This window comes from Capronia epimyces, assembly GCF_000585565.1.
Source record: "Capronia epimyces CBS 606.96 chromosome Unknown aczIQ-supercont1.9, whole genome shotgun sequence".
NCBI classification, from domain to species: Eukaryota; Fungi; Ascomycota; class Eurotiomycetes; order Chaetothyriales; family Herpotrichiellaceae; genus Capronia; species Capronia epimyces.
Genome location: NW_006912912.1, coordinates 129229 through 142744, shown reverse-complemented (window position 1 = coordinate 142744; position 13516 = coordinate 129229). Strand labels below are relative to the sequence as shown.

Here is a 13516-nt window from a genome sequence, read left to right as displayed (position 1 = left end):
GGCTGGACCCAGAGGCTCGGGGTCATTTAGAAACGCATGTAAAGACCAGAAGATTCTCCTACTATAGATGCGAGCCATCGAGGTGCAGAGGAGTTGCATGATGGGAATGCCATGGTGGTCGGCGAGCCGCAGTTTACTGCGTATGAATACGAATGCCTATAGGTGCCTGGTGCTCGCCCGTAGCAGGTGTGGTCATGTGATCATTTACGGTTTAGTGCGGGCTAGACTCGGCCAACTTTCCTGTTCGAATTCCAATATCTTTTGCTGCTACTAGATGTCCTCGGCTCTTCCCGTAGTGATAGACGACATGTTCCATTTTCTGTCAATTGACTGCGTTTCAGCTCAGTAGCTCATCATGGAGCACGAAGCTCGGATCTGTCAACTGCACGGCGGACGGCTACACTCGTGACACCCTCGCAACACCGCAGCTTGCACACTCGACACGTCTATCCGCTGCCTACATGTGGCATACCTCAGGGTTGGAGGTTCAGAATCCAGATACTGGCCCATATGGCTGTCAACATGTTAAAGCCCGTATTCTCTCTACGATCTGTTTCACTGTGGTCTTTCTCTCAGCCCTTCTTTCTGTTCGAACATGGACGGATGACAAGATGACAAGATGGCAAGAGGAACCATACCTGCTCTGTCTCTGTCGCCCGTTGACTGATTTGTGCGACATGGGAGTGGCCAGCCATCCGACGGCTTCGATCCGATGCCAGGGACCGATGCGACTCCTCCGTGCCCATATACTATCGTCTATGCTGACGTACAGTGGGCCACCTTACCTATTCTTGGACGGAACTGCGGTCAAAGAAAAGAACGGTAGTAAAGACCATTCGCTTGAAGGGTTTCATAATGAGCTGCAGACCTATCCTATAAACATTGTCTAAGCAGCGCCCTCTATGGGTGCTCATCTTCTCAGCTTGAATCTCTTATCGTCTCATTTCCGACCGGGACGCTCTCGGCCAAGTGCAGCCATTGCTTCCCCGGGATCACGGCTATGGCATATGCAGCTACTCACGGCGACTACCTGATGAAGCAGGTAGGCAGTTTGAATATGACAGCTCCCATGCCTGGCTTTTTGAAATCCACCCGCTCCACCCTCGGACAAGGACTCCCACGCGAAATTGCGGACTGCTGTCTCTTCACGATTGATGCGGCCAGCAGCACCGATGTCCAGTTTGCTCAGGGGATGCCGCAGAAAGAACAGTGTTAGCCGTGGCCTGGATGATGAAGTTGCCCTTGAGGTCCATTGCATGGCAGTATATAATCCTTGGGCCCCGAAGTCGCCTGGAGTTGTCACTAGACAGTCATCATCTTTGAGCAGGTCTTCTGGGAGGTGTGCCATCATGTACGGCTATTCAATCATCATCGTAGCAAGCTTTGCTCGCCTTGTGCTGAGCTACGCAGTTCAACCACCAGGTGTGTATTATGTTCTTCCTCGAGATTCTTATCCGACCACTGATGCTTCCTCAGTTGCACATGATAGGATCATTCGCCGCTGTGACAACGAAACCCATTCGTTGTTCTGGCCATATAGCAATGGCTCATTGACACAATCGCCCTATGACCCCGAGATCCATGGCTCGGCAGGTTCAGGACTACTCACAGCCGGACCATCAACAGGCTATCCAATTCCTCAGCCTTGTGGTGGCTATGGTGGTTTCCCGTGTTTCCCGACTGGAACGAATGGGCCAACTGCCGAAGCCACCGCTTCTTCCGATATTTCCAACGCGTCTTGGACTCAGTCTACCGCGAATGCCTCTGCAAATACTCCCAGTCAATCATTTGATGTTGGCCCGCATATGACTTGGACGGCGTTCTCCCCTCTAGTCCAGTCAGCGATATCAACAATCAGTGAGACTGTAACTGCATCTGGGACCTCACTGTCTGGAAATGATTCCACGGATTCCACGGGGTTCAGTTCTGCGACTTCAACGGATCATGGGTCTGAAGTCAGCAGCATACAGTCCAACCCGACAACGTCAACGGAATCCTCCAGTGACGTGGTACTGACCTCTCTGACCAGCAATGCCACTGCCACTACGCTTTACAATCACACCCGTACGATCGGGTCTTCACAGCCCTTCGTTTCCCCATGCCGGAACAGCCTAGGCTCTAGTTGTTCCTTCGGTAACGCAACATACATACCGACAGGCTCGGGGACGGGCGGCTGGGGCCCGCGTTGGACCAACGCATCATCTTACCCTCCACAGAGTGATGCTTCCCCCCCTGGAACGGCGTCACAAGACCTAAGTGAGCTTGTAGCAACCATCACAATTGACCTCACACCGTCACCCGAGGAGATTACCTTAACAGCTACGGTCAACGTTGGAGGTGTGCAGACGTCTTCAAGAGCCGTGGGGAATGTGACTGAATACACCAGCACAACCAGTTCAGCAACAGCTTCGTCCCAGGAGAACGGCCTTATTACCATGACGATTGTGGTTGCCAACAACTCAACAGATATACTGGGAACCCAGACTGGTTCGCCAACGAACCCAACCTCGACGTTGGTGAATTCGTCAGTTTCTGAACCTGCATCTACCATCTCTGGGGACAACTCATCGGCGGCGAACGTGTCGGTTTCACCGCCGCCGACAACGGAAGCAACATCTGGGGTGTCTGTAGGCTTGTTCACGACGTTGGCAGAGAACTCAACAATGACATCCCTGAATGGCACCTTGGCTGAAACCGCGACGATAACGACGCCTTACTGGAGCAACACCACCTCCAGTGCCCCTTGCACGGGGAACACATCCCACAGCAACCTGCTCTGGGGTGACTGGAGCTTGACCGCTCCGTCTTTTACGCGCGATAACAACAGCTCTTCCTCTGTAGACCAGACGTCCAGTTCCCAGACAGTGACTGCCAATAATACCAATACGAGCCCCGAATCAACGGTGGCCACGTCCTCCTCGGTGTCCAGTTTGGGCTTCAATCTCAGCACATCCGAATCTGACAACTTGGTCACTCCAACTACGCTGCCCGCAAACACATCCATCAGCTCTCAGACCCTAGAGGGCTCCCCCACGCTGTCAAATTCGGTTGCGTCTCCCAGCCTCAATCCTAATGCTTCGACCATCTGCTTGATCAATGCAACAGTTGCAAGCTGCCCGAGCACAGCGGCGCCGTGGTTGTCAACTGCAGCCGTAATTGGGACGGTTGGTGGAAGCGGTGGGAGTACGTTGACCACCTCGTTTGTTTCGGCTCCAAATGGCAGCTTCTCAAGTGCTGGCGGTCCCTTGGGCCAGTCCCTTGTGCCACTTAAGCAAGCTCAAGCCCGGTCCGTGAGGAAAGACATGGCTCATGGCAGACCTTCCCCCACCCACGATGGAGACAGTGCAAGTAGGCACAAAGTACATCTACAGGGCCTCGATGAGAATGTGGAAGAGGGTGTCGTCAAGGGCGGGCCACTCGGCTGGGTAAGTGACATTCCCCTGATCATGTGTCCCTTCTACTTTTGCACTGCGCCTGAACGGTGGCTGACTTTCTTGCGCCCACGTAGGTGCGAGGTCATTTGGCCGATTTCTTCTGAGACCTTTTGGGGACGTCGTAACTTTTCTTGGCTGTATGAGTAGAACTGTGCTGGTTTGCTTGGTGTTCAGACTAGAGAGATAGGTGCCTAGGTTACAGGATGAACTAATGTGGACTCTGTTGGGCTTTTCAAGCTGACTGCTTCTTAAGGGTCTTTCGACCGGGAAGACTTGCATTCCATCAATCGGACTCTGCTCGTTTGTGGTCTTGTCCAAACTCTCTAGTATTCGTCTCGTTGAATGCACTTCGAAGTAACAAGGATCGAGGATGACCTAGTGGTCGGCGTCCTACTCTCTCAGGAGTGCCAGGATAGAGTTGAGAAGCTGCAATTGTTGTGGAGAGGGTGTTTGGAACCTAGTAGCTGTCTTGTCGTCGGGATTGAATGCATCATAATTGGTGAAGCTGTTGTCACCATGGCCCTGCGGACCGGCGCAGCCTATCTTCGCGGTCACTAGTAATTCGTCGTGTGTCCTTCTCAGATGGCGTGTTGTCACTGTCTGGAAGATGGAACAACCGATGATGTATTCTGCCGCACCCCGGCGGTTTCTTTGGATTATTCGGCGTTTGAATAGATTTGACAATGAATTTTGAGCTCCCGGCCTCATTCAGATTCTAGAGGAGTCAAGGGGGCGCTGCTGATGCCCGATGTCGCAGGCGACATGGCTTCTGGGGGCCATGCGTTGTTCTTCGCCGACGCAGAGAGCGACTTTTGCGTCCATTCTGCAATCGAGGTGGCCGGTCCGCCTACAATCGTGACGGATTGGACTTCGGATTCTTTCCCAAGTACTGTGCCTTGATACCGAGACTCTTCGCCTGTTTTGCTGTGTTTCGTCTTCAAGGCTGCGCGCGAGTCAGCCACAGTACCCGTCACTTGAGCCTCAAACAATACTGACCGCTCAAATAATCCTCTTGGTCATCGAGCCCTGTTGCAATCTCCTCCACGTTGACATCGTCGCCGAAGCCCGCGACCCTCCTAATCTCCTTGTTAACCGGTCCTTGAGCCCAGTTTACGAATCCTTCAACGCCTCGTAAGTCCTCATACGGAACCATCACGCCCTCCACCTCCACTGCGTCCCTCAGACCTTCCTCCGCGGTGCTCATTTGCGGGGTCAGCGCTCCGGACTGGCTTAAAGCGAGACGCACATCCTGGATTGTTGGCACCGGGGTATTGTGAAGGGTGAAGGCGTTCTGTGCCGTTGAAGAAGCTAGCATAATCATATATCGCGCAGCCAGATCGGCCAGGCTGTCGATCACGGCCGGGCGTGCATATCCAAACCCGGCTGCTCTCAAGATTTGGATGACTGCTGGCCGTAACAGCGCGGTGTGAAGGTCGTCTGAAGTCATTCTCACTGCTTTCGGCACTGCGCCTACAACGGGACTCTGAAGGCTGTTCTCGGTGTTGGAGAGAAGAACATAGCGGAAAGAGCCTGGAAGGAAGGTTGCCCACAGTTTATTCCATCCCAGAGCAGGCTCGATGGCCGGGCGAAAAAGGAAGCAGGCTTCTGCACCACAGGCGCAAGGGTTCAATATGACAGCACTGCCCTCGTGTGTCACGCTCAAAATATCCGCTGGAAGACTGCGCGCATTAAATCTACCGGAAAAGCCTGCACGTTGCACGCCGACTACGAGCAGGGTGATGGGGCAAAGCGACAAGGACGTGATGAATGGGCAAGATGGTGGGAATCTGGCGAACTCGGACAGCGAGGTGGATGGCACCGCCACCGCTAATATTGATCATGGGCCTGAGCCTAAGTCTGAGCCTAAGTCTGAGCCTGAGCGCTCCCCCGACGGATCCCTACCGCCGCCCGATCCTCATACCCTGGCCTCCACCAATGGCAACCACCCGTCGCTGGGCAAGGGACACAGGCGAGCGAAGGTCAACTTGAAAGTGAAGTCAAACACCAAGACTGTGACTGCTGCTACCACTGGCACTTCTGCTGGCAGCTCCAAACGCCACACACCCGCCCACCATCGCCCACGACGCGGCACATCCATCCTCAAACCGGACAGTGCCTCCTCCACCTCCGCCAGACGTCAAATACGCGGAGCAACCGCCGCAGCAGGCAGAGGCAGATCTCCCTCCAGAACGGTTACCCTCCTATCCGAACCCGACGTCCTTCACATCAGTTCCTCGCCGTCCGCAACTTCCAACGAGGAGAATGAAACACCCAGCGACTCTGATGATGTGAAAATCTCCCGTTCTCCCTCCGTATCCGACAAAATGTCCGACACTCCAGAGAAGCAGGCATTACCACCACCCCAGCGACCTTCGCTCAAACTCAAACTCAGCAAGCCGGTCATACCACAAGTGGGAGGAAACCAGCCTGCGCAGACGCCAATCCCGACCAGCGCGACGCGAACCCCGTCCATCAAGCTCAAGTTTGGAGGCACTCCCGTCCCAGCTTCCCAGAAAGTACCTAATAAGGAGGAGGACACTGTTACGGTCACGCCAGCATCTTCTGCGAAGAAGCGAAAGCGAGCCCACAACACCAACGACACAGAAGATGAGATTGCACGACCAGCTCCGAAGCCTCCCGTCATTCGTAAGATTACCCTAAAGACAGACCCCAGCTCGCAAAAGCAAACCTCGAAGTCTGCGCAAGCCCCGACGCTTAAGATCAGATCCAAGGGCAAAATACCCAAACGGCCGCTTGGGGTGGGTTACGACTCGGAACTTGAAGAGCGAGAGCAAGATCCTGTCATTCACGAAGGCTTTATCCTACGTATGCAGCCGGGGCCGGATTGCGACTATCTGCGAAAAGCGATCGAGGATGGAACAGTTGGCCTGCCGCGTGCAAAAGGGGGTCCGGACGTCAGGATGAGAATGCTAGACACTTCTGGCCGAAGGGGGATCATGATTATTAGAGGGAACCAGTATGCCACCACACTGGTCGATCTTCCCTGCATCCTGGAAGGTATGAAGTCCTGGGACAAGAAAGGCTGGATCAAGAGCATCGACGTTGGCCAAATGCTGCTAGTTTTGGGACGTTGCAATACAGATGAAGAAGCGAGAAACTATCCTCTCCCAGAAGATGTCGATCCGAAAAACTACCAGTATGCCCACGGAATCACGGCACCCATGAAATGGGTGCGGAAGCGCCGCTTTGCCAGAACCAAACGTGCCCGGGTAGACGACATCGAAGCCATAGAGCGAAGGGTAAATGCTCTTCTCGAAGCGGACAAGGCCGCGATTTCGACCAGATATCAGCTCCTCGACCACGATCCCCGCCTCGACGAAGAACGATACAGCTCTGGACTAGATGGAGAAGACGAAGATGCAGAAGGCGAGGATGATGACGACGTACAAGGGTATTTCGACCTGAGCAACGGCCAACATGGCGCTATCCTCGAACCGCCCGTATTCGCCGAAACCCCCGTGGAAGACATTGGCCAGGATGAGGTTGATGAGTTCGAGAGGATGTTCGCAGGCGACGACGATGGCCCGACCACCGAGTCGGCGTCGCAGGCCCGCAACACATTGCACATTCCCGAACTAGGCGACTCCTCAGTCGTGGTCACTAGCACCTCAGCCTCGCCTTCTGTCACCGTGGCGCACACCCCTGCTTCTGCCGCGGAAGCGTCTTCTGACGAGGATGAGGAGGACGACGGAGGTGATGAAGATGAAGATCTTGACGACGCTGAGGCAGAGGGCGATGAAAACCTGCAGCAGGTCAAGGACAGGATCCAAGATTTGCAACAAAAGATTGCAGAGCAGACGGAAGTACTGAAGCAGACGCAGAATGCGATTCTCAAAAAGAAATTGGCGAGGAAGATCCAAGACCTGAAAGATGATGTGGCAATGATGAAGAAGAATGCAGGGCTGGGCGGAGATGAAGACGACGACTAATCTATTAGTATTGCATATTGCAAGAAGCATTTATGGGCTAGACGGGCATACGGCCATTGCGTGAAGGGCCACGCGCATCCTCACCACATGATCATGGCCTTACGCTAGCCAGTGCCTCCAGACTCGAGGCGGTCTTCGCCATGTGCGAAGGGAGTCTTTAGAACCGGTTGGGTGTACTGTTCACTTCAACTCCGTCGAGACCAATGAATCATTGTAGCCTTGTCTGATCGAGGAACCTTCCAGTCGAGAGAGGCCGAATTCCCTTCACGCAAACAATGATATCTATTCCAGCCCTAATACCATGTACTGAACTGAATCTGTTGGACATGTACGGAGTAGTACTCCGCACTACGACTAGTAGCGGTGGTCATGTCGCCAAGACCCAAGGCCGGAGCATCAAATGCCGCAAAGAGAAGTTCAGAATACTCCTTCGGGAATAGTGCTGCAGCCAACTTGGCGGCCTCAGGCGTTCATTCTCCCCCACTGACTGATATTCCTAGGTACATGTATGTATCAGATATACGGCCTCAATGTCGAGAACACGACCAACATTTCCACTGACACCAAAGCGGACGATCAAGTGACTCTGTCGGAGTAGGTTGAAGGTAGGTCAGCAAGACCTCCGTATAAAATAGAAGCTACAGTGGAAGGTTTTAGCCAGGAACTGTTTCGGAAAGGGGTCTGGTCAGAAGACAAGCTGAACTGAAGCGGGATTGGTTGTCTTCGTCTTTGACCACTGCATTCCCTGCCTTGTCCTCACTAGGTGCCTACCCTCTTCCAATAGGCCTGATGTGACCGGCTGGCTATTTTATCATCGCCAAACGAGGGGTTCAAGCTTCATTTTGAAGGTGGTGACGATCGTGGCTGCGAGTGAATCACTCGTCTGCGTCAAGCCCATAAAAGAGATACCGACTCCTTTTTTAATCGCGGAAAGATATCTTTTGCGCTATCTTGTTGCTCTTCGATTGCTGGCACTCTGCAGACCGTGTGGAGCGGTGACTATTCCATCAACTCTCATCCTCACCGCAAAGTTGTACAGCCAACAGTTCTTTTCCGGCAACAATGTGCTTCAGGACTGAAGCTGATGACCCCACCCAACAGCCTATCATCATCTCTCAATCGGGAGGAGCCCACGACGGCGAATCGCAAGACAGGAGACGAAAGGAGAACGGCAAGAAGCAACAGTCCAACGTACATAGCGACATTGGGCCACACCAACGGACGAAGCAGGGTGTGACGAACACCACTAAAACCGCACCTGCTCAGTCTGGGCGAGCCGAGAAAGCAAGGCGGCGGCGTGTCTCGAGCGGCATGATGGGCTTTGGGGGATGATTTTGCAGCTTCACCAGTGTGAAATACTCGCTAGGTTATTGACATCAGACGGACAATCGTAGGCACTCGCTGCATGACTGAAAGCTGAGGAAGGGTCGTCAGGGCCGGTCCGGAGGAACTTGATTCCCGAGTTGGGTACGGATATAGTCACAACGGAGACATTCTGGCCCAACGTCCGTATCGTCGACGCCAAAGTCCAGAGGGCAGAGGCCAGAGTTGGGAATTTCAAAGCTGATTGATGGTAGCGGCACGAAATAGTATGGGCCCCGCATGCGCCACGTCCCGTGACCGGTCTAACCTTCCTCCGACCTTCAACCTTTCAGAGGTCGAATCTAGCGCCAACTGTCAACTGTCTCATTATTCTGTCTGTTGTCTGAAGCACGGAGTGCATACAGCTCCAGTTCCAGTGTACATAGGTGCAAGTACACAAGTGCCTTGGAATGTGGTGCCCCTGAATACTCGATCGAATGGGGCTCTTCTAGACCCCGATGATCGGTTTTCTCCCTTGAACCTTCAGGCCTCCTGATTACCCATCGCGACCTGGTACCTCGAGGACGCTCGAACCCCCCATCGCACATATCTCCCATAGTCTTCGATCATGTGGTCGATTGGGCTATATCTGAGTCTTGACTTTGTGCAGACTGGTCCCGATTTAGGTAGGTAGTTCAGTGAACAGCGACATATCGCCATCACCGGTCGAGAAGGTGAATGCCAGACCTCGAGACTTGACCATCCAGATACATTGACTTGCGCACGCATCGATTAGGAGCGTGTCCTATCCACTCCGAATCTGCAATGCTTGTGGATCTTTCCCCAGGCAACAATGAGGATGGGCTACTCGTATCAACCTCTGCCTCCCCTCGGGCGGAGTGATTAATGATTCCCCCGTTCCTCTCGCTACACTTTGGAACAGGCAGCAACAGTTCACGAAAAGAAAGCACGACCAGCCTTCTGGCTCCGTTGAACAGTGGGACTGCGCGCGACTCTAGGAGTCGATTTCATCCGAGCACTGCTAGTGACAGAACCTGCTGCCGTGTCGGCCGTATACGATTACGGTTTCCAGGCACCCAAGTCGGAGCAATATTGCCCCGTCAGCCAATCCGGAGGATATGTCAGCCTCGTCCCAATACGAATACTACCACTCCACGAGATTCGAATCCTGCTCTTCCTGATGCCATGGCGAAATGAGATCATGCTTCGTGCTATCTGTGGAAACGTACAAAAGCGTTCATCAAAGACATCTACCACCGGCCCTTGTCTTGATTATACCTATTTCCATGTCCTTCAAGCTACAACCTATCCCCTAACCATTTCATCCTCCCAATTTCCGGATTTTGCCTCTTTGGCCTCATCTTTGTTATAGCTTACCTCTCATCATGCCGTCTCTTGAGGAGGCCACTCCAATACCGGCTGATGAACACAGGCCAGAAACAGCCGCCCAGCAACCACAGTCTCAGACAACTTCATCATCCGCCTCCGTTTCCTCAGCTAAGCCAGTCGACGGGTCAGATGACGTCCAATTTGTTGTCTCCAGAAAATTCCTTATGGCATTCGCTACCCTTGCCGTCCTTACCCTCATGGTCGCCTTGGACGGCACATCAATCAGCGTAGCGTTGCCCATTGTGGCCAAAAAGCTTCACGGATCAGCTATCGAGGCTTTCTGGGTGGGCACGTCATTCATGCTGGCGTCGACGGTCTTGCAGCCGAATTTTGCTTCCTTGAGTCATATTTTCGGCCGGATGCCCGTGATCATGGCCTCTATTGCATTCTTCTTTGTTGGGGTCATGATGGCTGGCATGGCGAAGCACTTCAACCTCCTGCTCGTCGGACGCACGATCCAGGGCATTGGCGGTGGCGGTAAGTCCATTCCAGTCCAAATCCACCGCCTACGATGAGACAAATGCCGTTTCTAAACGAGGCCTACCTAGGTATCATCACCATGACCGAGATCGTTGTCACAGATTTAGTGCCTCTTCGCTGGCGAGGCCAATGGACCGGCATCATCTCAGGGATGTGGAGTATTGGCAGCGTATCAGGCCCCATAATCGGCGGTGCATTCGCAGATGTTCAATGGCGCTGGATCTTCTGGCTGAACCTGCCCTTTATCGGGGTCGGAGCAGTCATGGTTCCTCTATTTCTCCGTTTGAACCTGATACCGCAGAGCATTGCCACGAAGCTTAAGCGCGTCGACTGGTTCGGCACGGTCATGTTCATCGGCAGCATGACCAGCTTCCTGATCCCCTTGACATGGGGCGGCGTCATGTACTCGTGGTCGTCGTGGCGCACACTGGTGCCTCTGCTGATCGGCGTGGCGGGTTTGGTCGGCTTCTGCTTCTACGAGAAGTATCTCGCCCCAGAGCCCATGCTGAGGCTGTCTGTCTTTGCCAACCGCACAGCCAACATTGCCTACTTCAGCACTACCCTCCATGGTATCATCCTCTGGTGCCTGCTGTACTACCAACCTCTGTACTTTGAAGCGGTCCAAGGGTACTCACCCGTCATATCCGGCGTGGCCTTGTTCCCTGCCACATTTACTGTCGCGCCCATGGCTATTGTGACCGGCTTCATGATCGCCAAGACTGCTGCGTATCGCTGGACCATCTGGTTGGGGTGGACAATCACAGTGCTTGGAGCGGGCCTCCTCGTGTTGCTCAAAGTCGATACCACTATCCCGCAATGGATTTTCATTGACCTGGTTGTGGGCATTGGGCTGGGAATTCTGTTTCCTGCGCTGCAATTCCAGCTGCAAGCCGCCAGCACCAACAAGGACATGGCCTTTGCAGTGGCCTTGTTTGTCTTCTTCCGCAGCTTCGGCCAGACACTCGGCATCGCCGTGGGTGGCGTCATCTTCCAGAACCAAATGGCAAGCAACTTGAAGAAATACCCGGCCTTTGCTGCACGAGCGACCGACCTCGCCAAGGACGCTGCTGCCCTCGTCGAGATCATCAAGAACACCCCCGCTGGCCAGGGAAAGCACGAGCTGCGCGTCGCATACACCGACAGTCTGCGTACCACGTACATCTTTTTGACGGCGCTCGCCGGTGTTTGTCTCGTAGCCAGTCTTTTCATCAAGGCATACGACCTGAACGTCGCTCACGAGACCGAGCAAGGCCTAGTGGTTGAGAAGCAGGACAAGCACGTCAGGGCCGAAGAAGGCCTGGAAGTGGAGAAGAACCAAGTGCCGATCCAGTCCTGATGCAACCTTTCTTTTGAACGAGCCATTTCAGGCGCAGGAAAAGTAGAGATTCCAGGGCGTATTTGTTGCGTACAGGTTCTTTTAGCTGCATTGTTGGGGGCGCTGTATCACATACTGACACATACGACATCCTATACGGAGGACAGAGTGCCGGTATATCACTTAGGTATCTCGGAGACCGACTCTGGAGACAAGATTGCCACGCCACTCTGGAAATTGGTTTAATTATAGGCTAGTAATAGGGAGAACCTGCCCGCGTTAGAGGGTCAGTTAATCGAACCAACAATTGGGAGTTAGATATCAACGCATTCTACCTACTAGCCCGACACTCGATCCAGCCAGCAGCTAGCTGCTACTGCAAACGGGACATGGTTATCCGGTTCCAATAGCATACACCGGTCAGGTAGTCACCAGGCAGTTGATAGTAATGGCCGAAGCATCTAGACCTTCGGGGGTGGATTCGTGGAACCCATTAGAGCCATTCGGCATCTAGGTTGTGAGAGTCTAGGGAGAATGAATGGCCCACTGGAGCAACAGAGAGTTTGGGCGGTGCGCGTCAGAAATTTGATGGCCATTGCCATTCCGAGGTACACATAGACAGCCTTTCTCATATGTTGACTGGACTTCACGTCCTTTTCTAGTCTCTTGTAGCTGCAGCACGCACAATTTTATAGTTTTTCAGGCCACGCACAAACTTGCAGCTGGTTTCCAAACCGGCGACGGTCTGGGCGATACGCGCGATTGGGTGGAATTTGGTCTCCGCGGCTGGAGGGCTGGAGGGGATAGGCGGTGCGGTAGCGTGTTTGGTAGGCGATCGTTCGATGGTGGTTTGTCAGAATTGCAACCTAGACAGATGGTGATGTGGGCTTCTGCACCATCACGGCATGGCATTGTAGACAAGCGAGCTGTGGGCTGAGCGTCTGCCGTCACCGTCACCGGGCGTGGCGTAAGGGTAGAGAGCGCCACTTCCACTTGTGTGCCAGTGCGGTACGAGTACATTGGGTACGGAGTAGTCCCAAGCCCCCATCGCTGGTTTGGGGGCTGATGCGTGAATGGCCTGAGCCTGAGCCTGAGATGACGAGTGATAGACAGATAGACAGCTCGAGGGAGAAAAGATCCACGCGGGCTGCTGCGAGATGGTGAAAAGACAAGTGTTGCCGCAAAGTCGGTACTATGGTACCTTAGGTACATGGAGGTACTCTAGAACGGCACGTCTCAGGCTTGCTGGCTGCACTTGGTGGGAAGTGGGCTCAGGCTCATCCCACTAGATTCCCGGGCCGTCTGTCTACCAACCCCAAACAACGGGAGAGAAAGTATGCAGTGCCTTCCTCCAACCGACGCCTGGTGTACCACAGGCGTTCTGGCTCTCATTCTCGTTCTCATTCTCTCTCCTCCGCTTATTCTTCCGAGTCTGCCTACATCCCAGGCTGCGTGCCACCACTTCCTAGATCGCTCCATCGCTACCCAGCCATGAACATTCATTTTATTACAAGCCTCGGATCGACCTGTGACTCTCCATCGATGTGATCGCCTCCCGAGCGGAAAGCACTGTTGCCTACCTTTGCATCAGTGGACGTGGGCTTCCCACCTCATCCGGCATTCAC

General features: G+C 53.8%; 5 protein-coding genes across 5 annotated transcripts; 4 read left to right on the top strand and 1 right to left on the bottom strand.

The window, feature by feature from the left end:
- Positions 1-1349: 1349 nt before the first annotated feature.
- On the top strand, positions 1350-3538 carry A1O3_09031 (uncharacterized protein; the record flags this gene model as incomplete). Its single annotated transcript, XM_007739127.1, has 3 exons — positions 1350-1422; positions 1477-3425; positions 3509-3538. 3 exons carry the CDS (start codon positions 1350-1352, stop codon positions 3536-3538), a joined length of 2052 nt encoding a protein of 683 aa, XP_007737317.1.
- Positions 3539-4138: 600 nt separating this feature from the next.
- On the bottom strand, positions 4139-4881 carry A1O3_09030 (uncharacterized protein; the record flags this gene model as incomplete). Its single annotated transcript, XM_007739126.1, has 2 exons — positions 4139-4377; positions 4431-4881. 2 exons carry the CDS (start codon positions 4879-4881, stop codon positions 4139-4141), a joined length of 690 nt encoding a protein of 229 aa, XP_007737316.1.
- Positions 4882-5065: 184 nt separating this feature from the next.
- A1O3_09029 (uncharacterized protein) lies at positions 5066-7384 on the top strand (the record flags this gene model as incomplete). The annotated part of the gene is made up of 1 exon (XM_007739125.1): positions 5066-7384. The coding sequence occupies one exon, from the start codon at positions 5066-5068 to the stop codon at positions 7382-7384; it is 2319 nt and encodes a 772-aa protein (XP_007737315.1).
- Positions 7385-8446: 1062 nt separating this feature from the next.
- On the top strand, positions 8447-8716 carry A1O3_09028 (uncharacterized protein; the record flags this gene model as incomplete). The annotated part of the gene is made up of 1 exon (XM_007739124.1): positions 8447-8716. One exon carries the CDS (start codon positions 8447-8449, stop codon positions 8714-8716), a length of 270 nt encoding a protein of 89 aa, XP_007737314.1.
- Positions 8717-10092: 1376 nt separating this feature from the next.
- Positions 10093-11912, top strand: A1O3_09027 (uncharacterized protein; the record flags this gene model as incomplete). The annotated part of the gene is made up of 2 exons (XM_007739123.1): positions 10093-10573; positions 10645-11912. 2 exons carry the CDS (start codon positions 10093-10095, stop codon positions 11910-11912), a joined length of 1749 nt encoding a protein of 582 aa, XP_007737313.1.
- Positions 11913-13516: the final 1604 nt, after the last annotated feature.